General features: G+C 44.5%; 2 protein-coding genes across 2 annotated transcripts in view; both read left to right on the top strand.

Annotated features, from left to right (window-relative positions):
- igsf9bb (immunoglobulin superfamily, member 9Bb) overlaps window positions 1–9703 on the top strand; it is a 49708-nt gene extending 40005 nt beyond the window's left edge. Inside the window, 1 exon segment of the mRNA XM_047042873.1 lies at window positions 165–9703. Coding sequence (XP_046898829.1) covers window positions 165–379 — 215 coding nt within the window. The 3' untranslated portion in view covers window positions 380–9703.
- A 9588-nt stretch (window positions 9704–19291) lies between these two features.
- Window positions 19292–22376, top strand: part of arhgap32b (Rho GTPase activating protein 32b) — a 34784-nt gene continuing 31699 nt past the window's right edge. Inside the window, exon 1 of the mRNA XM_047043301.1 lies at window positions 19292–19414. Within this exon, the coding sequence (XP_046899257.1) occupies window positions 19314–19414 (101 nt within the window). The 5' untranslated portion in view covers window positions 19292–19313. The remainder of the gene's footprint in view (window positions 19415–22376) is intronic.

Here is a 22376-nt window from a genome sequence, read left to right as displayed (position 1 = left end):
CAGATCTTGCAATGTTTCTTCTAACACTCTTTTCTTTGCCTTTGCCTTGCCTTTCCATCCACGATCCACTAGCACCCCTGGTCCTTACTCTCCTCCCTCACCCCCTGTCTCTGTACCTGACCCCTGACCTCTGACCTCCCTCTGACCCCTGTCCACTCCCCCAGGTGACTCCTCCTCTCAGCCCCAGCCCCCCTGCTCCTCCCGGGTGCTGCAGCCTGAAGAAGCTCTCTACCTCCGCAAGAAGAAGAAGGCTCCTCTCAGACAGGACCCATACGCCCGCTTCTCTGCCCTGCTGTACCGCCGCTCTCCCAGGGAGGACCAAAAGGCCATTCTGGCCAGCATGGACAGCATGGACCCAGACCATGCCACTCTCCTCTGAGTCTGCCAAGGTTAAACTACTCCCCCAAAACGTAACATGCCATTCAAACTCACTTCTGCCCCAAGGGGAAAAATGGTTTCCAGAACAAAAAAGACAAAAGGAAAATAGAGCGTCTACCTGAGGTTTACAAAGTCTTGCTCCAGTGCAAAACATACAAGAAAGCATTGTAGTTTCTTTATTTAGAAAGAATGTTTTGGGGTCCATGAACCTAGAGGTATAGTCAGTCTCTGTTTACAGCACGTCTCACCTGCTTCCTCCTCCAGCCTCTCCCACCAACACGCCAGTCAAACATGCCACCAACACGCCAGTCAAACATCCCACCAACACGCCAGTCAAACATCCCACCAACACGCCAGTCAAACATCCCACCAACACGCCAGTCAAACATCCCACCAACACGCCAGTCAAACATGCCACCAACACGCCAGTCAAACATCCCACCAACACGCCAGTCAAACATCCCACCAACACGCCAGTCAAACATGACACCAACACTCCAGTCAAACATCCCATCAACACGCCTGTCAAACATCCCACCAACACGCCAGTCAAACATGCCACCAACACGCCAGTCAAACATCCCACCAACACGCCAGTCAAACATGACACCAACACGCCAGTCAAACATCCCACCAACACGCCTGTCAAACATCCCACCAACACGCCAGTCAAACATGCCACCAACACGCTATCAAACATCCCACCAACAAGCCAGTCAAACATCCCACCAACACGCCAGTCAAACATGCCACCAACACGCCAGTCAAACATCCCCCAACACGCCAGTCAAACATGCCACCAACACGCTAGTCAAACATGCCACCAACACGCCAGTCAAACATCCCACCAACACGCCAGTCAAACATCCCACCAACAAGCCAGTCAAACATCCCCCAATACGCCAGTCAAACATGCCACCAACACGCCAGTCAAACATCCCCCAATACGCCAGTCAAACATGTCACCAACACGCCAGTCAAACACAGGATTCTCACAAGCTGCAAACTGTACCTCAGAATCTTTTTAATTTTTTTTCATTATTCTGACTCCAGTGTAATCAAGTTGTAATTTCATGAAGTTTATGAGTTATGATAATTGACCATTGAGTTATACACTGCAATGGCTGTTTTGATGCAGGTCTGTTAAAACTGGATCCACACAGATTAGGAACTGTTTTTTACGTAATGGTTATTTGAACACCAATAAAGGTGTTATTATGGATATTTTGTATGCAGGATATTCTGGTCCACTTATGCAACATTTCTATTTGAAAAAGTTGATATACAATTTATTGTTTTATTGTTTTTTCCCATAACATTATAATTTTAAAACAGAAAGCTGTCATAATCAAAGCACAATACACACATTCCTTTACAAAGGATCACATTTAGAGTACTGCAGCAGTCGTCAGGCACATGTGGGTGTAGATGCCCAGAGCTGCCCCCCAATCCTGCATCGCTCATGTCACATGGCCCAGGAGGTCTCACACCTGGCCAATCCTGCATCTCTCATGTCACATGGTCCATGAGGTCTCACACCTGGCCAATCCTGCATCTCTCATGTCACATGGTCCAGGAGGTCTCACACCTGGCCAATCCTGCATCTCTCATGTCACATGGTCCAGGAGGTCTCACACCTGGCCAATCCTGCATCTCTCATGTCACATGGTCCAGGAGGTCTCTCACCTGGCCAATCCTGCATCTCTCATGTCACATGGTCCAGGAGGTCTCACACCTGGGACAGGCGTTTGCACTGGAGCAAAACTTTGGCGACTGCCATATTGCATATACAGTATATATATAAATAAAATAATATATACATATATAATTGTTTGATCTTTAACCACACTTATCTTGTAGCATTATGGGTAGTACAGAGGGATCCTTATCCTTTTATTTTAAAAGTACTATAGCAATGCCAAACATACCACAACTTCCTTAATCTTTGAAACATGTACTGTACGGAGAAGAGGACAGGATTTTGTGCCATAGTATTCTATAGTATTCTATAGTATTCTATAGTATTTTGTCATTCATGTGGGAGGACCTTGAACCAAAGGCATTGAATTGTTTTTCAAGGATTTTGGTTCCCTACATCAATTATGATTTTCTTTCATGTTTTACTAAATGTGAGTTTCTGTATCAGAGTAACTGCCCTGACAGCCTTGTGCTGTGTTTGTAGCCTTGCTCTTTGTCACGTGTTTGTCACTTGGTCACTGTGTTGCCAAAACACACTTTCTCGTTTGGTAAACCGACAGAAGAGCTCCTTGTGGCATTCCTGGGCTGAGCGGCCAAATGATTACTGTGTCATCTAAAGGTGCTTGTTTTCTATAGATTACCATTGATTCATTTGTGGATTCATTTGTAGAAATATCTTGGAGAAGACCTTGTGGGTGGTATGGAGGTGTTCCAGTAGTGGTCAGTAGGACAGCTGTGTGGCTGGATGGAGGGACCAACATGCTTCTGTGCTGTTGTTGTCATCTAGTTAGTTACTGACAGGTCATTTATTTTGTTACTGACAGCCTGAAATGTTGGTTGTTCTGTGACTGCAGCTGCAAAACACAAACATCCTTTTGAGTGAGGAACTGAAAACAACTATCCTTAACCCTAACCTTATCCTTAAACTTGACGAGATGTGTCTTGACAAGATGTTTTCTGCCAATAACTACTTTGTAGGCACTGTATTTTATATTGGTGGTTCTTCTCACAGCTTTTGTCTCCTACTGACAAAGTAATCCTATGTTGAAGCAGTGCTGTACTAACATTTGACTGACATTTTAAAGTAATTCTGTAACAGAAAATGCTACTTTAAAACTCTATTTCACACGTTTTGTTTCCAATCCTGAAACAATTCTGAATCACTGGTGAAGATCAACACTGTTAGTTTATGGATCTCATAGGTATACAGTATAGAGGAGAATAGTAAAGGTCGGAACTGTGGAGTTTATGAGTGAAGCCAACCTGAAGTCTGGTCTGTCCTTGTAAAAACATGAAGATATAAAAACTCTGAAACATCTGAAAACACTACTACATTTTTCCTCACTCAAACACTCATTGGCACATCTGAAAACACTATTTCCGACAATACAAGTACCGCTATGTTCATTTGCACTCTTCCTGTTTTGAACACATTTTAAACCACTTAAGGTTTTATTATTATCTTGGCTTTTCTTAACACTTTTCTCTGAAAATTATCTCCAGAAATTAAATCACAAAGATCTCAAATGCGCTAAACATATTATGTTAAATGTCAAAATATTATATTGTAAATACAATAATTGCATATATTGCACAATGTATTATAAAATGTGTATATTTTAAATAAATTGGACAATATATGCATGCACTTACATAAAGCACATTATATATATTCCCCTATTTTGGATTTCATGTATGAAAAAAATATTTCAGTTTAATTCCCCCACTTCACTGGTTCCACACTCACCTCAGAGACGAGCAGGACTTCACTGCCCGCTGACACAATTACACCTATTGATATCCTTGATGGACATCATTGATAGTGATCCTGTTAGGTTATGTTTGTCTTAACGTTGGCTCATGACAATGGTTGTGTTTTGGTGTTGTCACTTTAAAAGGCAAGATATGTAGATGGTTAGAGTGTGCAGTAATTTATGTCCTGATTTTGGATCTGTCAGGTTAAATGAGCATTTAATCTAGATTGTTATTTCTGGTGGGATTGTGATCCAGAGCCCTACTCCAGGCCTACTGTAACCCTAACCCTAACTCTAGGCCTACTCTAACCCTAACCTTCACATTAATACTGGTGCTGATGACTTCTTGTGGCCTGTGAAGTCAATGGGAAATCTGTAGGATTCACAATAAAACAACTTCTGTTTCATGCAGGAAAATAACATTTTGTGGACTCATTTGTTGAGGCAGTGGAAAGGCTTGGTTTGTTTCAGATTGTTTCTAATGTAAACTTTTTGAGGCTTTTCCTGTTGGTGTTACTATTTTGATCTGAAGAAATCTCAAGAGACTAATTCAAAGAAAGATTTTTACCAAATAATGTCAAATTATTTCTAACATTCAAGTATGTTCATTCACGTTCAGAGCTGAAAGGATTTGATCTCTAAATTCACCTAATTTGAGTCTAACCCTTCGGCTAGAAGACCAACTTGCATTGGCTGTTCTCTTTTGACCGATTTATGTCCTGGTTTAGAACTGGCTGAATCTGTGTCTGCTACTTAAGCAGAATATAGAGGGATTTTCATAGATAAAGTAGTAGCATTAGCATTCAAAAGCCCCTCACGGTCCATGAAATGTTAGGTACCACTTGAATGTTGGCTTCAAGTTGGGATAAAAGAAGGGGCACGTTGTTTGTAGTGAATCTAATGGATGTTTCCAGTCCTGAAGGTTTGCTTTGCAGCTAGTTATTTCTGCAGTCAGCGATGGTATGTGAAGCTGTACGTGATACGTGTACGATGTACGTGAACGAGCCTGAAGAGTCTCAGGTCAGACAGATCCCACATGTTCTGGATGAAACATGGCTGTGTAGTGAGGTGCTTGGTGCATGGTTGTGTTGTGGGGATGCTGCTCTAATAAGGAGCTCATGCATATTAACTGTATGCTGTTCCCCACATGACCAAGGGAAGGTGATGGGGAAAGAGAAGTTATTTAGGAATCTTTCATATTTTTATATTTAAATATATGATATGAATTATACAAATATATTGCCAATAAGGAGACTGTGCTATGAGGTGTAAGTACAATATATAATCAGAAATTACTTCTAATATTGAATACACATGTTGTTGTGGCTTTACATAAAAGTATGGCCATAGAGTGTTATACTCATAATATGATAAAAGGGCAAATATATTCTGGCCACACCAAGATACAATCAAAGCACATACTTGTTTCACTGTTTCTGCTGTTCCGTTTAAATGACACTGCACAGTGAAGTGGTCTGGGTTCAAACATTTCCATTGTGATCTGGTCAGAATCACCTGGCTTGAATAGTTAATGTTCAGATGCCTGTGTTGTCTGTTCTTTGAGGTAAAAAAAAAGAAAAAGAAAACAAATGTTTATTAAATTATATTTTTGCATTTAAGATTAAGCTCGGCAAAAATGAAATGATGCTGTAGAATTAAGCCAAGAAACATTAAAAGAATGTACTTTGTGCAGTTGGATTGGTTTAGAAATTGTATTTAGATATATATTTTAGTAATGTCATAAATATATGATGAACAATGTGAAATACCTACAGTAGCTGTGTATGCTGACACATTTCTCATGTTAATGACATAGATGACCTCTGTCAGGACTAACACCTAGTAGAAAACAGACTATACATGTGGTGCTCTTTTAAACTGTATAGTAGGATTTACAACATATGTAATGCTGTGTGACAGTTTAGCAATAGTATCTGTTGTGGGTTTTCCAAATCCAAAGTTCAGTAACTGGTTGTATCTGACATCGTAGTGTTTCGTGTTGAGGGACCTGTTGTGTTGTTGGTTTCTCTTCCAGTCTGATATGATCTGACTGGTGCTGTGTGTCATCCTGTGTCTGAGGTGAGAGGTGAGAGGTATACCCTGCCTCTACTATAAACAGGCAAGGGCATCGCTTGGTCTGTAGAATTTTCATACTGTAAAAAGAATACCTCTGGTGCTAAATACAGTTTTGGAAGGTCAACATAAGTAACTTTTCTCTAACCTCCTAAGCAGTAGTAACAACACACTGCTCGCAAACCGCCGACCAATGCCCTCAATGGAAGTCTATATTTAGAGCGTTTCATTTAATTAAACAAATGTCTCCTCCCCAAATAGATTACCACCAGAACGACCACAACACACCACACACATCCCGCCCAGAAATCCTACAACACAGCATGATACTGTTCACATCATAGACATGTATATCTATGGTTCACATACCCTCTATGGTCAGGCTGGGGATCAGTTGCATATACATTTAATTTGGAGGACAACAGCACATGCACATGAAAACAGTGACACCATGTAAATAATATTTTCAAGAAGCATACCTTATTATCTATATATTTTGTATTTGATAATATAATGCACACAAAGTTTCTTGGAGAATGAGTGGAAAATGAGTTAGGTCCCATTCAGTCTCTTATTGTAATGGACCAGAACATCTCTAGTGTGTGACACATTTTGGAATTGTTAAAAATCTAATATTATAAAGAGAATCATATGTTGAAGATGAATATAATGTTAAACTATAAACCAAAGTGGATTGTTGTATCTACACTCGGGTAGAAAGAGTCTGTTCTTTTTTGATTCTTTTTTAGGAAAGAAGGGGCAGGATTTGACAGGAAGGTGATAATACTCAGTTGGGGGATGTTTTTGAAAGTTCTGTTGAAAACAGATACTTGGTTAAAAAATAAAAATCTGAAAATAAAAAGAAAATACATGTTGTAGACACGCTATAGTGTTACAGTCCAAAATCTCATTGGTGTGTTGCATTGAGAAAGATACAGGACCTGTCTCAGTTTGGTACGTTTCTTAACTCCATCAGTTGACTCATTGTGAGTATTTGCATTTACTGATCTAATGAGCTGGATTCATTGCAAACAGTCATTAAAAGACAAGACTGAAATATCTTGTGTGCTCTGTCCATCGTGCTGGCTACAAATCTTATCACACTCCACCCAGGAGCCCCACCCCTGCATCCTGGATCTTAGAACAGAGTTGTTTTGAAAGAATAATGCTCACTTGCAATCTGTACAGCAGCAAAGTGCAAAACCTGTGTAATATTCAGTCCTCTATTGAACAGACTGTGCAAGCATTCATGTTTTACAGCACATGTGTATGTAACAGATATGTAACAGCACATGTGTATGTAACAGATATGTAACAGCACATGTGTATGGAACAGATATGTAACAGCACATGTGTATGTAACAGATATGTAACAGGTCATGTGTATGTAACAGATATGTAACAGCACATGTGTATGTAACCGCACGTGTGTATGCAACAGATATTGGATGCAGTTTGGCTACTGATGTGAGGGAGACCCACATTATTTATTTTCATGAAAGCAAAGTATGTGTGTTTCCAATTTAGCCACATCGTTTATGATCTCTCTCCAGCTTTGAGTGGCTCACCCGTTTCATCATTACAATTCCATGAGATGATTCTAGAGGCTGCACTCCCATGCTCCTCCCAGGGGGATGGTTCCCTGAGACCCACACTGCCCATACTGGATCACTTGGATACATTCTGACATTCTGGTGCTATTTCCCCTTCATTTGGAATGCTGAGAAGATCTCTAACCCTCCTCGTGCTGTTTACCAACTATCCCAGTTTTATTGTAGAAGGCTCAACAGTTGAGTCATTTGTTATGTAGATTTGTAATAGAGAGAAGTTTACAGAATTAAAACATTTTAAGATTGAAAGAGATGTTGAACCTGTTGTGAGGATAGGTCAGCAGAGAATGTCAGAGCCACCAACACGCCAGTCAAACATGCCACCAACACGCCAGTCAAACATGACACCAACACGCCAGTCAAACATGACACCAACACGCCAGTCAAACATGACACCAACACGCCAGTCAAACATGACACCAACACGCCAGTCAAACATGACACCAACACGCCAGTCAAACATGCCACCAACACGCCAGTCAAACATGACACCAACACGCCAGTCAAACATGCCACCAACACGCCAGTCAAACATGACACCAACACGCCAGTCAAACATGACACCAACACGCCAGTCAAACATGACACCAACACGCCAGTCAAACATGACACCAACACGCCAGTCAAACATGACACCAACACGCCAGTCAAACATGACACCAACACGCCAGTCAAACATGACACCAACACGCCAGTCAAACATGACACCAACACGCCAGTCAAACATCCCACACAGAGCAAACCTGACAAAAGCTTCATGGCAGTTCGATTTTGTGATGCCTGGTGTATCTAATGGATCAGGGTGTTAAGATAGTCCGAATGAATTCCTTCTCATCCAGTAAGTCAGACAGGCAGTTTCGATGTGGCATAGATTGGAAACCCTTTTCAATGTCTTTTCTTTTCAGTCATAAACACATTGACGACACATCAAAGTATTTGGTGGTAAAGATTCACTCTGTTTCTACAGGTTGATTTCTGTTTGACCAGTCTGTTTACAAGCACCCAGAACTGCAGTCAAGTTAACCCCTTTAGTGGCCTCTTTGTAAGAAAATATTTCACCTCATTTTCATCCATCAACCTTCACACAACAACATCATGCCTCATTAAATGCAATAAGAGGTAGAAGGGACTATTCAGATATTCAGTCCCCATCCTAGTTTGGGTCTTCCATAGTAATTTTTTAAGTCATGTTAATTTTCAATTAATGTGTTGTGATGCATTTCTGACAAGTACAAGTTTGTTCAAATGTTTGTTCACTCTGTAGACTAGGCCTACCTCAGAATGCCTCAAAACAGAAATCTTAATGTAACCACAAACACACCTATTAGAATGTATTGCTGGCACTCACTTTTTACTCAAGCAGAAAGAAATCCTGTTTTCCAAGAAACTGATCATGACCATTTGTATCTGATGTCTGGTATGATTTTTTATATTTAGGACGTTCATATTTGATATGTCTTTGTCAGTAATCTTTGTTTTCTAAAATACATATTTGTGTGATTTTTGCATTTGCACCTCTCATTTCCAAAATATTTTTGTTGTGCCATTCTTTTGTATTCATTTTCTAAGTGACATTGTAACCACAAACACATTGTTCTGCATAATGTTATAAAGAGGCAGCCGAAGGGTTAATCATTCACCATCTTCAGGTGTTGTTGTTGTAATATGAACATATTTACCAGTGAAGAAAACTGAATCATATGGTGCTGTACCAAAGCCTTATGTTGGTTTCATGATTTTCTTTTCACAGGGCAAACAAATGTTCTTCTCCCATGAATTTGTGATGCTTTGAAGCAGGAATAATATACAAACCACAACAAACCATGGCATTTCATACTGCTTGGTTGTCTGACCTGGTGTTAATCTTGTCCTATTTCTATTTAACAAATGTATAAATTCAGAACCATATGTAATAACTTATTCAGACTGGTTGGCATGGTAACCTTGTTCTTTAAACTGAAACACCTCAGCATGAACAGTGTGGACATTTCTCTAGTGAACCGGAGGAGGTGCTGTTGGTGTGGGTGTACCAGGCGAGTGCGGAAGGGCCTGAGGTGATCACAGGGCTGAGATACCAAGGTGTCCAATGCAGTGTTTATTGGATAAGAGTACCACCTAACCAGTCTTTCCAATCCACAAGCATTATCACGTCATACCTGCTGACTGGAACCTGAGTTACCTGATGCTAGGCTCATGCAACCTTTATTCTGCTTCAAATATGTTTTGTATTTTGAAATAATAAAACTTAACAAAAGCATTGAGTTGTTTTTTTTATTTATTTGCAACTAAATTTCAAACCTGGCAACAACAAAAAGACACCGCGAGAACAATGCCAAATTTTAAACTCTGAAAATGTGTAAGCAAAATAAAACAAAAAAGTGAAATATTCAGACTTTTGAAACTGAATTTAGATCTTAAAAAACGTTTTCGACCTTTAGAAACTTTTCTTCTCAGATTATATATATACATATTCGAAAAGTTTACAACTTTCAAAAAGATTTTTTTTTTTTATGCCTGGCATGAAATTCATCCTATAATCTTCCGATGGACACTTTGTCTTCTTTGATCGCTCAAATACATTTTGCCGTGAAACAAGCGAACTGTTAGGCTCCCGTGGTGTTATTAAACGTGTGATAAACGCGAATTAAGTGAACGGATGTGTTGGGCGGCCGGAAAAATACTTGAGCTATGCAAGTGGCCCACAAAGTGGAAAAGGTCGGGAATGGTTGTCCTGTAAATACCTTGCGGACTGAGCAGGACAGCTTGAGTGCTATTACAGATATTCTCCACAAGATGGCATAGTTGTAGGGGCAAAGAGTTTATGTGATGAGAAATGTCTAATAAGTTAATAGAGTTGTCACTGTTTCTGTTATACATTCATACATGTAACAAACTTTTAATTTACAATTGCAAAATAGTTGACTAAACTACCGTTGTCTAAAATGTGTATATGACACGTAGCGATTTGTTTGACTGGATTTAATAGGTATGAAAGGCGCTTGCGTGGGATTTTACAGTAGCAGTGCTCTTCTGCCTGTTCAGAACACGAGAACGCGCACTCTCCCCTTCATTTGCTTGGGCGCGTCCACGCGTCCTGGTTCCAGGCTCTTTTATTTGGGAAGGGTGGCGGTGCGAAATACCGTAACATGAGCGCTCAGGGCTCTAACAAGTTTAAACTCGAAAATCGTCTGCCGATTTGGGATGTTAACGCAATGTGTAGTTGTTTATAAGGCAGTTAAGTGGCAGCGTATATCATGGGAATACATTTTTTATTTCGATGACACAATTACAGCTCGCTAAAAATTGCCCACATCTCTAGCGGGAATTTTTAAACACGCCGCCCGCTACAAACGTGACAGCGAGCTAATTTGACCAGTGTGAATGGTGAAACACCGCTTAAATGAAGTGTACCTAGAAGGCTACGTACTTGGATGATAACTAAACAACTTCTATAAGTTATCCTACGTTTTGGCTGCTGGTGTTGAGGCTGTGCATTTGTGCAGCTGCGTGGAAGACCAGAGAACATAGGGGAAAGCGTCAGTGAGGGGAATAGCTAGCCAGCTAGCTAGCGATACCAGCTAGTCACGTTACTAGACCACATCTCACAGCCAGACCAGGTAAAATCTCGTTTCCTCCCATTCTACACATCATTTGCATTAATTTAAGTTGCTTATGGATAGCTAATATCTATGTATCGCAGGTGTCAAAACAGTGTTGGCTAACGTGTTTTTATTTTGCTCGTTTATTGATTGTTTAGAAGCAAACGCTTTTGTGATCTGACGCTAGCTGGATTTACAGATGTGTCTGATTTCACAAACTAACCGACCCCTAGTGTATCTAGAAAACAGCATAGATGACCCTCTTTCTGCTTATCACTTGGTTACAGTATGGACAATCGGTGGTAGCCTGCGTTTAAGAATTCTCCTGGTTTGATTAATTAAGACATAGAATCTGAATTTTTCACAAATGGGCAAAAACCTGTTGGGATTATGATGTTGGATTTTTGTTGATGTATAGCCTAGCTATTTTAACAAATAATGTGTGTTTTACTTGGTCATGTCTTAAGGGACATAAGTAAGCACAGCTTTGATTAAACGTGTAAAATGTGTTTTATTTTGCTGCATTTCCATGGTCTGCTGGGATACAATGTATCGTATCTTGTATTGCAAAAATGTTCAGTCCATGACACCAATCTGTCTCGAACTGAACCGCACCAATGGCTGCAAATCAATATTTTATCAGGGATCGATACACCACCGCTGCTGAATGTAATGAGAATGTTTGGTCCACTGATGATTTCTGTGCAGCAGTACTGCCTGAGTGGGTTATTTGTAATACACCATTGGTTTATTGTACTGGTAATGTGGGATACCTAGGGCATTAGCCTACTGCCTGTCTGTTATTCCTTTGGAATGATTATGTATTGTTTGGAGTAATTTGTGTTCTGGAATCTTTTTCTGCTCTTTGAAATAAGTATAACTCATGCAAACATGATCTCAGCACATCCCTCCTTCCACAGTAGCCTCGTGAAAACAGGAAGCATCGTGTTTGGTTCTGTAACACTGTCACCTTGACTGCATGCTGCTCACTGGTCACTGATTCAATCTGCTTTATGTGTCTCCATAAACAAGATGGCTCATACAGACATTTCACAGACTCTGAATAACTATCGATGAGTTTAGTTCCCGTTACTGTTTAATGGTGAATTATAGTTGTTTACGAGGCTCTTGTTTACAAGGTTTAGGTCATAAACTGATCTTGTAAAGTGCTCTCTGGTTTGAAGTTCTTATGTATATGTATTCATCCGTTTACCTGTTAATCTTGTTGATGAAATGTGATCCATGTATTTATAGATAATTGCTTTTCATAAATTGAGGGTACCCTGTCGATTGTTTCAGGTTATTATAATAGCCTTTATGTGACTCAAACACAGATATTGGTTGTTGATATTTGGCAAATATGAATCAGTGTTGATCTCCAATTAACTGAATCAGTGTTGATCCCCAATTAACTGAATCAGTGTTGATCCCCAATTAACTGAATCAGTGTTGATCCCCAATTAACTGGCCAAGTCAGCTTCTGCTCCTCACCTGTCACAGTCTCTTGTAGCTGTGGGTCAGGGTGGAGGGCAGGGTGGAGCCGAGGTCAGGGAGGAGGGCAGGGTGGAGGGCAGGGAGGAGGTCAGGGTGGAGGGCAGGGAGGAGGGCAGGGAGGAGGGCAGGGAGGAGGGCAGGGTGGAGGGCAGGGTGGAGGGCAGGGTGGAGGGCAGGGAGGAGGGCAGGGTGGAGGGCAGGGAGGAGGGCAGGGTGGAGGGCAGGGTGGAACCGAGGGCAGGGTGGAGGTCAGGGAGGAGGGCAGGGAGGAGGGCAGGGAGGAGGGTTAGGGTGGAGGGCAGGGTGGAGGGTTAGGGTGGAGGGCAGGGTGGAGCCGAGGTCAGGGTGTTCACCAACAACTCTACATCTGCCTGCTTCTCCTCATGTATTTATAGGCAGCAGCCAGCAGGTTATTTAAAACAGGCAGTCAGTGCAGTCCATAAAGAGCTGATGAATGTCATGCTGTTATGGAGCTGGACTCAGAAGTCCCTGCCTTGCTACTCACAACGTCTGCCGCCTGAAATTAGTTTCAGGTCAGATGCAGAAACTCTTCAGTCGAGGACCAGAATGCAGCTCTGGTGAAGAACTGTAAAGTGGTTGGGATTTTGATTATGGTGACAGAAATGCAGCAGATATTTCTAAATAAGTCTATATGTGCCTAATAAGTCAGTGAAGCAGCGTAGTGGCACTTGCTTGCTGTGAGCTGTACTAACTTTGTTGTTAACTTTATAGCTCTGAACAAAAGGAGGATTTTTGTGGAAGATTAACTTCATAATGGTGATCAAATTTAAGTTATTAATTCAAGATTAGTGGCCAGCTCCAGTGGATGCATGTTTTCAGGAGTTTCTTCAGTTTGTTTTAAATGACCTGATTTCTGAACCAGTGGATTTCGTCATCAGTTGCCGCAAACCCCGGAGGAGAGCCACATTCACGTTACCATGGTGTTGAAGAATCCAGAACTGGAGCTGAGGTAGTCATGTGGGCTGGTCCCTGTGCTCAGAATATCTCAAGTTATTACAGGATACAATATATGATCTGGTTTGATGTTGCCCAGGCATGTCTGAGGTGTTGTGTAACTAGAAAGATGCTTTGTTGCTGTGGGATTCTGTGTTTAGTGTTTGGTGTTGGGGCTGTCATCGCCCTTGAGTGGAGGCGCTGGTATCTCCTGGGGTATCGAGGTCAGTGTGTCTGTTCTGCCTGGAGCCATTAGGATGATTGATCCTGGACTCTTTTCTTCCCTCTGAATGTTTCTCAAGACTCAACATCACTTATTTCTGCCTCATCCACAGTGTGACATCAGATGTTTACCGATGATGAGGAACTAGGAAGTACTTGTTAAAGTCAGTGGTGCTTAACCAGCCTGCGTTTCTGGACACACTCGAGACCTGCCTCTGGTTGTAAACAAGGCCGTGTAACTAGTCTGTTAAAAGGGTTATCTCAACTAGTATGAGCAAAACCCTGAGTAATGGCTGTTTTATTGTAGGAAACATGTTGGAGGGTTCTGTAGACATGACCAGAGTGACACAGAGATCACGTCATGTTCCCAGACTCCTGAACAAACTCCAGGGAAGGATTCTACCTGCCATCTGAAATGGGGAGCATTAACAGAGACCAGGGATAGAAGACTTGTTCAGGTCAGTCTACAGGGGGCTGGGAGAGAGGTACACCAGAAGGGTTATTTCAGATAGACGGTCTGTGCAAACAGCAGCCTGACTAAATCATATTTTAATGCCAATAACCCCCTATACTATTTGACATCCTGAAAAGACCATCCTCTCTGTTGAGCTTCTCTGTTATGTAATGCAGCCATCCTTTCTGCTGAGGGCGTAGCGTGTGTGGCCAGGCCTCTGCTCTCTCTAAGACCCTGGAGGCCTCTGCTCTCTCTAAGACCCTGGAGGCCTCTGCTGCTCTGCACAAAGGCAGCGTGACCCCTGACCCTTGACCTGGATCCTGAGGGTTGCTGTGTGGGACGACCCCCCTGCATGTTCATTAAATACACCATTGGCATCCTCACTGTCTGCTCCCAGACTCACACATTAACAGGCTTCTAAGGATGCCCTGGAATTCCCTGCTGGGATTCCATTCCCCCGTAAACAATTCCTTCATTGAGAGGAGAGTGCTGGCGCTTTGCCAGGCCGGGCCTACCAGGGCAGAGCTGGGATAATAATGCAGCTCTCACAAAGGGACAGGCTCATTCAGAGCTGCTTTGGCAACATTGTGTGAAACTGTGTGGAAACCACAGTGCAGATACCTGAGCAGCACCAAAACAGCCCCCTTCTCTGTGATGTTTCTGCTAGTGTAGGGTGTGTGTGTGCTGCTAGTGTAGGGTGTGTGTGTGTGCTGCTAGTGTAGGGTGTGTGTGTGCTGCTAGTGTAGGGTGTGTGTGTGCTGCTAGTGTAGGGTGTGTGTGTAGGGAGTGTGTGCTGCTAGTGTAGGGTGTGTGTGTGCTGCTAGTGTAGGGTGTGTGTGTAGGGAGTGTGTGCTGCTAGTGTAGGGTGTGTGTGTGCTGCTAGTGTAGGGTGTGTGTGTAGGGAGTGTGTGCTGCTAGTGTAGGGTGTGTGTGTGCTGCTAGTGTAGGGTGTGTGTGTAGGGAGTGTGTGCTGCTAGTGTAGGGTGTGTGTGTGCTGCTAGTGTAGGGTGTGTGTGTGCTGCTAGTGTAGGGTGTGTGTGTAGGGAGTGTGTGCTGCTAGTGTAGGGTGTGTGTGTGCTGCTAGTGTAGGGTGTGTGTGTAGGGTGTGTGTGCTGCTAGTGTAGGGTGTGTGTGTGCTGCTAGTGTAGGGTGTGTGTGTAGGCAGTGTGTGCTGCTACTGTAGGGTGTGTGTGTAGGCAGTGTGTGTGCTGCTAGTTTTTTTTGGTTTGTTTTTATGGACCTTCCGAGGGCCTGTGGGGACTGAGGAAGCAGCTTTAGGGTTAGGGTTAGGGAAGCAGGTTAGGGTTAGGGAAGCAGCTTTAGGGTTAGGGTTAGGGAAGCAGCTTTAGGGTTAGGGAAGCAGCTTTAGGGTTAGGGTTAGGGAAGCAGCTTTAGGGTTAGGGTTAGGGAAGCAGCTTTCAACAGGGACGTTAGTCACGTAGGACAGACAGCTGATACAAAGTGCAAGCACATTCATTGGCCCAAACGAAGAATACAAAAATATTCACACGTCACACATGTTTGCCTACTTTATCTGAGATCATATTTGAGTAAACACTCAAAACAAGTTACTGTGTTATACCTCTGAGCCAGATATCACTTATTGATATTGTTGTAAATTGCTGCCATAAAACTGATAAGGCAAATGTCTATGCAAAGTTATGTTACTAGTTCCAGATCTCCCTATTATCCCTCTTCCAGACTCCAGCTCCAGGGCACTGTTACCCCTTTTCCACCAACGCATTTTGGGTGCCAGTTCGGAGCCGGTGCCTAATTGCGAACCAATTCTTCCTCTTTCGACAGACTGGGAACTGGAAAAGTGGTTTGTACGTGGTTCGCAACGAGCACCACTTCGGAGCTGGTCTAGTTTACGAACCAATAAAGAACCGCTTGGGGCGGGGTTACGTGACCAACAAAACGCTTTGGCCGCCATTGCTCTAAGTTTTTACAATTCATATTTCAGCTAAACGGTACTTGTAAATCAGAATCTGAATGAAAATGTATCGAGAAGTGGGCAGTGTAGTTGCTGAAAATGTGCTTATTTTATTGATGAAACTGCTAATTTGTCAATTTGCTCCGACTTACTACGACTCCAACAAAACGTCCGCCATTGTTGATGTTGTGTTTGGCGCTACCGCGCTAGCGTTGCTTGGAAATATGAGACGTATACAGTGACGTAATGTGGTGGCTATCGCCCGTGGAAAAGCAAACCGGTTCTTAGTAAGCTCCGTTCTTGAACCAGCTCCAAACTGGCTCTAGCACCAGCTCTGAACTAGCTCCCGGTTCACTTTGGTGGAAAGGGGGTATGTGATTCCTCCTGTTTCTCAGGTGTCTGTCTACTCTGACTCACCAGGGAGTGTGGGTCAACAGCTGTGAACCATGAACTGCCTGGCTGATAGGATCTGAATTTCCAGCCAGAACACAACAATGTGAAGCTGTTGGCTGGTTAGTAGGGCTGTCACGATAACCTACTGGTTAGCCCTGCACCAGGCTGTTGTCAGCCCCCTGGCAGGCTGGAGGAGGGGAGGGCAGAGAGGACAGGTGCTGCCCGTGGACACGTGACGTCCCACTCATCAGGGAAGGAGGAAGGGCCAGCTGATCACATGACTACCACTCCGTCTCACTGTCTGGGCTGATCACATGACTACCACTCTGTCTCACTGTCTGGGCTGATCACATGACTACCACTCTGTCTCACTGTCTGGGCTGATCACATGACTACCACTCTGTCTCACTGTCTGGGCTGATCACATGACTACCACTCTGTCTCACTGTCTGGGCTGATCACATGACTACCACTCTGTCTCACTGTCTGGGCTGATCACATGACTACCACTCTGTCTCACTGTCTGGGCTGATCACATGACTACCACTCTGTCTCACTGTCTGGGCTGATCACATGACTACCACTCTGTCTCACTGTCTGGGCTGATCACATGACTACCATTCTGTCTCACTGTCTGGGCTGATCACATGACTACCACTCTGTCTCACTGTCTGGGCTGATCACATGACTACCACTCTGTCTCACTGTCTGGGCTGATCACATGACTACCACTCTGTCTCACTGTCTGGGCTGATCACATGACTACCACTCTGTCTCACTGTCTGGGGTTTCCTGCCCACAGCAGAACTCAACCTGGTGTAAAAACATACATTAAGATCTCAGGTCATAAATGCTGTACCAGTTACAGTCTAGAATAGCCACCCAGTGTTATAGAGAGGAGAGTGAGAGAGAGGAATGTGTGATAGTGAGAGAGACGGTGACAGAGAGAGACAGACCTACAGACAGAGAGTGAGACAGAAGATGTGTGTGTGGGGGGGGGGGGGCTGTTCCTCCTGCTGTGTTGAACAGGCAGCATGAGCGATGAGTCACCAGTGAGACAGGCTCCTCATTCTTCTGCTCATCCTAATTTGACTGAAATGGAAATGCTTCTGTGTGTGGGAGACAGAAGGTGAGAGAGAGACAGAGAGGGAGAGACAGACAGAGACAGAGAGAGAGAGACAGAGAGAGAGACAGAGAGAGACAGAGAGAGAGAGAGACTGAGAGAGAGACAGTGCTGAATCTTCTGCAGCTCATGGTATAAGCTGACGTGATGATGGGCTAGTATTAGACATAGACAGAAGCTGCCAGAATGCTGATACATCAGAACTTTGTAGACACACCCCACATGTAGTATGCCCCTCCTGCTAAATATGAATGTTTCATCATTTGAATCCTGGTGAAACATTACCTGCTTTTGGTTTTGAAATGCAACAGAATCCATCATGTAGTTTTTCTCCACTACCTAGACAGTGGTTCATGAGGCATAGATGGTGCCTCTGTCTGTATTAGAGACTGGTTAGGGTTAGAGACTGATGGTGCCTCTCTCCCTTGTCTGTCTGTCTGTATTAGAGACTGGTTAGGGTTAGAGACTGATGCTTTGAACATCACTGGAGGCCCCAGAGGATGTGTGTGTTGGTGTGCAGAACATGGAGAACCGTGGAGATATGCACAGCCCCTCTTTCATCCTCCAACCTGTCCACTTCAAACGGCTTGAGTTTGGAGCTGTAGTGTAGTAGCAGTCATCCCACAGTACTGGATGGGGATATCATGCTGAGGCCATTACTGATGGCCCTCCAGACTGCTACCACACTGTGTGATGGGCTGTGCTGCTCTCAGGGACCATCCACACTGCCTAATGTAACTGGAACGGTTCAACAAACAGGTTTTGGAAGGTTCCCCAAAAAGCTTTGAAAGGTTTAAAAAATATTTTCAAAAAGAATGTTTCGAAAGGTTGAATTTGTAGAAAAAAAAATTAAGGTTCGAAAGAAACATTTTGAAAGGTTGGAAACTTTTTTTCTGAAATATTTTTGTTGGGACAACTGTGAATAAAGACAATCCTGATCACCCATGACTAGATATGTGAGGAGATATTGTCAAAAAAGATTCCTGGAGAATTTTAAAGGTTCTAAAAAAAAAAACAGTTTTGAAATGTTGAAAAAATAAAAAGTTACTTTAACAAAATAAATACAAATTCAACCTTTCAAAACGTTCTTTTCACACACAATCAGGTATTTAAATGCCACCTTATTGTCATGTTGATAATGGATATGTATCTACGGATGTTGATGGGGAGTTTTTGCGTCCAGCACGGTAGAGGTTAGTGTTTCATCTGCTGTCTTTAATGAGATCCTCAGGCAATACACACCAAATAACAGATTGTTTTTCTCACCTCCCTCTCCTCTCTCATCTTGCTTTTCATGTAAATCTTCTCCATCCTTCCTCTCTTCCCTCTCTTCTCTCTTCCTCTTCTTCCTCTCTTCTCGCCTCACCTTGTCACAGAAGCTTTTTCTCTCTCTGTTTCCTTACTAGCTAAAACATCTCCCTCCTTCATCCCTCTCCCTCCTTCATCCCTCTCCCTTCATGCTCTGTCTCATCTCCTATTTCGTCTTCTCTCGTTTTCTGCTCGCTCATTCCCTCTCCCCTTATCTTGCTCTCTCATCTACCTCTCACTCGTGTAACCCTCCACCCCTCCCCCCCTCCTCCCCCCCCTCCTCCCCCCCTCCTGGCAGGCTGCTCTAGCAGTGAGTCAGTATGATGGAGTCCGGCGTGGGCGCTGCGACGGGGAGCCCAGGACTGCCTGGATCCACAGCAGCCACCAGCCATGACGCCTCCTTCTCCACCAAGGACGACAGGTAACCAGCAGCAGCTTAGTGCCTCTGGCTGGGGGGAGGAGGGGCAGGGGGGAGGAGGGGCAGGGGGGGGAGGGGCAGGGGGGAGGAGGGGCAGGGGGGGGGGAGGGGCAGGGGGGAGGAGAGGGGCAGGGGGGCTCCTGCACTAGCATGTGTGGGTGTGCACACATCTGTGCTAGAATTCTGCGTGTTCAAAGCCCTCTGCTGCTTCTCCACAAGGAGGAATGACGTGTGTGTGTGTGGGGGGGGGGGGGGGGGGGGGGGGGGTGTACAGATGGTGGCAAGTCTAAGTTCTCTTCAAGGTTAGTATGGAGAATGTTATATGTTGTTGGACACAGTGATTACCAACCCTGCTGGAAGCCCACATTCAGATTTTTAACATAAAATTGCCCCTTCCCTGCTGACGGCAAGCATAGCAGCTAGCCCTCTTCACCTGCTGATGGTTAGCATAACAGCTATCCCCTTCTCCAACTGATATTTAGCATAGCAGCTAGCAGCTACGTCATCGACTGAAACCACATGCCAACACGCACTCTGACTCAGAACCATGTGCCCATTCTTGTGAATGGCAGTAACATCTTGCATTTCATGCACACTGCATATCTTGGCTTCTTAAAGACACACGTGAGACCACATTTCCTTTTTCATTCTGTATCACACAGACACCATGAATCTGAGAGCCCACCAGTACGCCCCCTCCCTCAGTCTGCTCTGTTACCAGTGACTGCTTTACTGTGGGACCTTAGAACACATACACCCCTCCATCTCCCCTCCTCCTCCCCTTTTCCTCCCCTCCTCCTCCCCCCCTCTTCCTCCTCCACCTACCTCCTCCCCTCTTCCTCCTCCTCCCCTCTTCCTCCTCCCCTCTTCCTCCTCCACCTACCTCCTCCCCTCTTCCTCCTCCTCCCCTCTTCCTCCTCCCCTCTTCCTCCTCCACCTACCTCCTCCTCCCCTCTTCCTCCTCCTCCCCTCTTCCTCCTCCCCTCTTCCTCCTCCCCTCTTCCTCCTCCACCTACCTCTTCCTCCCCTCTTCCTCCTCCTCCTCTCTTCCTCCCCTCTTCCTCCTCCCCTCTTCCTCTTCCTCCTCCTCCCCTCTTCCTCCTCCCCTCTTCCTCCTCCCCGCTTCCTGCTCCTCCCCTCTTCCTCCTCCCCGCTTCCTCCTCCCCTCCTGGGAGGTGGGTAGAATATTTCTTTTAATTCCAAAGACGGAAGCTTGCTGAAAATGTGTGTGTGTATTTCTGTAAAACCATTCTCAAGGAATTGTCCCCTTTTTGCAGCTGAAATACAGTCCACAGTCTTTCGTCTCCTCCCTCTCTCCTCTCCTCCCCTCTCTACTCTCCTCCCCTCTATCCTCCACTCTTTCCTTTCCTACTCTCTCTCCTTCTCTGTATTGAAGTTGTCCCAAATCCTCCATGTGCAGGGGTTGCCATGGCAGCAGCAGCTTAGCATACATTAGATATTAGTCCAGCAGAGAGAAGAGGGTCTGAATAGAGGGAGAGGAGTGCTGGCGTGTTGCTGCTGTGTGGAGCTGCTTCTGGTAACAGAACCCTGGTCCTGTCAGCGTAGAACCCTGGTCCTGTCAGAGTAGAACCCTGGTCCTGTCAGAATAGAACCCTGGTCCTGTCAGCGTAGAACCCTGGTCCTGTCAGAATAGAACCCTGGTCCTGTCAGCGTAGAACCCTGGTCCTGTCAGAGTAGAACCCTGGTCCTGTCAGAATAGAACCCTGGTCCTGTCAGCATAGAACCCTGGTCCTGTCAGACTAGAACCCTGGTCCTGTCAGCGTAGAACCCTGGTCCTGTCAGCGTAGAACCCTGGTCCTGTCTGGAACCTGTGTTCAACCTATGTAGCTTGCTCTGCAACTGTGCTGCAACAGCCCTGAACAGCCTTTAAAAGAATAAAGTCATGAGTGTACTGGTCAAAACAGGGCTACAAATATATCCACAACTCCTCATGTCTCTCTACTGGGCTCTTACACTCAGTTGTTGCCTCTCTCCCTCCTCTCTCTCTCCCTCCTCTCTCTCTTTCTGTCTCCCTCCCCTCTCTCTCCACTGTTGTTCTATCTCTTTCTCTCCCCTCTGTTTTGGAGAGGAAATGCAAACAGCCCTTACACAAACCTTCATCTGTGCTGACAGTTTGAGGTCAGCCTTGTATAGATCCCTTATGAGGTGTGTGTCCCATCTGTGCATTGGTGGGCATATCTAGAGGTGTGTGTGTGCATTGGTGGGCATATCTAGAGGTGTGTGTGTGTTGGTGGGCATATCTAGAGAGGTGTGTGTGTGTGTGTGTTGGTGGGCATATCTAGAGGTGTGTGTGTGTTGGTGGGCATATCTAGAGGTGTGTGTGTGTGTGTGTTGGTGGGCATATCTAGAGGTGTGTGTGTGTGTTGGTGGGCATATCTAGAGGTGTGTGTGTGTTGGTGGGCATATCCAGAGGTGTGTGTGTGTGTTGGTGGGCATATCTAGAGGTGTGTGTGTGTGTGTGTTGGTGGGCATATCTAGAGGTGTGTGTGTGTGTGTGTGTGTTGGTGGGCATATCTAGAGGTGTGTGTGTGTGTGTTGGTGGGCATATCTAGAGGTGTGTGTGTGTTGGTGGGCATATCCAGAGGTGTGTGTGTGTTGGTGGGCATATCTAGAGGTGTGTGTGTGTGTTGGTGGGCATATCTAGAGGTGTGTGTGTGCATTGGTGGGCATATCTAGAGGTGTGTGTGTGCATTGGTGGGCATATCTAGAGGTGTGTGTGTGTGTGTGTGTTGGTGGGCATATCTAGAGAGGTGTGTGTATGTGTGTGTGTTGGTGGGCATATCTAGAGGTGTGTGTGTGTTGGTGGGCATATCTAGAGGTGTGTGTGTGTGTGTGTTGGTGGGCATATCTAGAGGTGTGTGTGTTGGTGGGCATATCTAGAGGTGTGTGTGTGTGTTGGTGGGCATATCTAGAGGTGTGTGTGTGTGTACACACTCTCCCTGAA

This window comes from Hypomesus transpacificus, chromosome 20, assembly GCF_021917145.1.
Source record: "Hypomesus transpacificus isolate Combined female chromosome 20, fHypTra1, whole genome shotgun sequence".
Lineage (NCBI taxonomy): Eukaryota > Metazoa > Chordata > Actinopteri > Osmeriformes > Osmeridae > Hypomesus > Hypomesus transpacificus.
The sequence above is the reverse complement of the archived record's forward strand: the minus strand, read 5'-3'. Positions and strand labels throughout refer to the sequence as shown.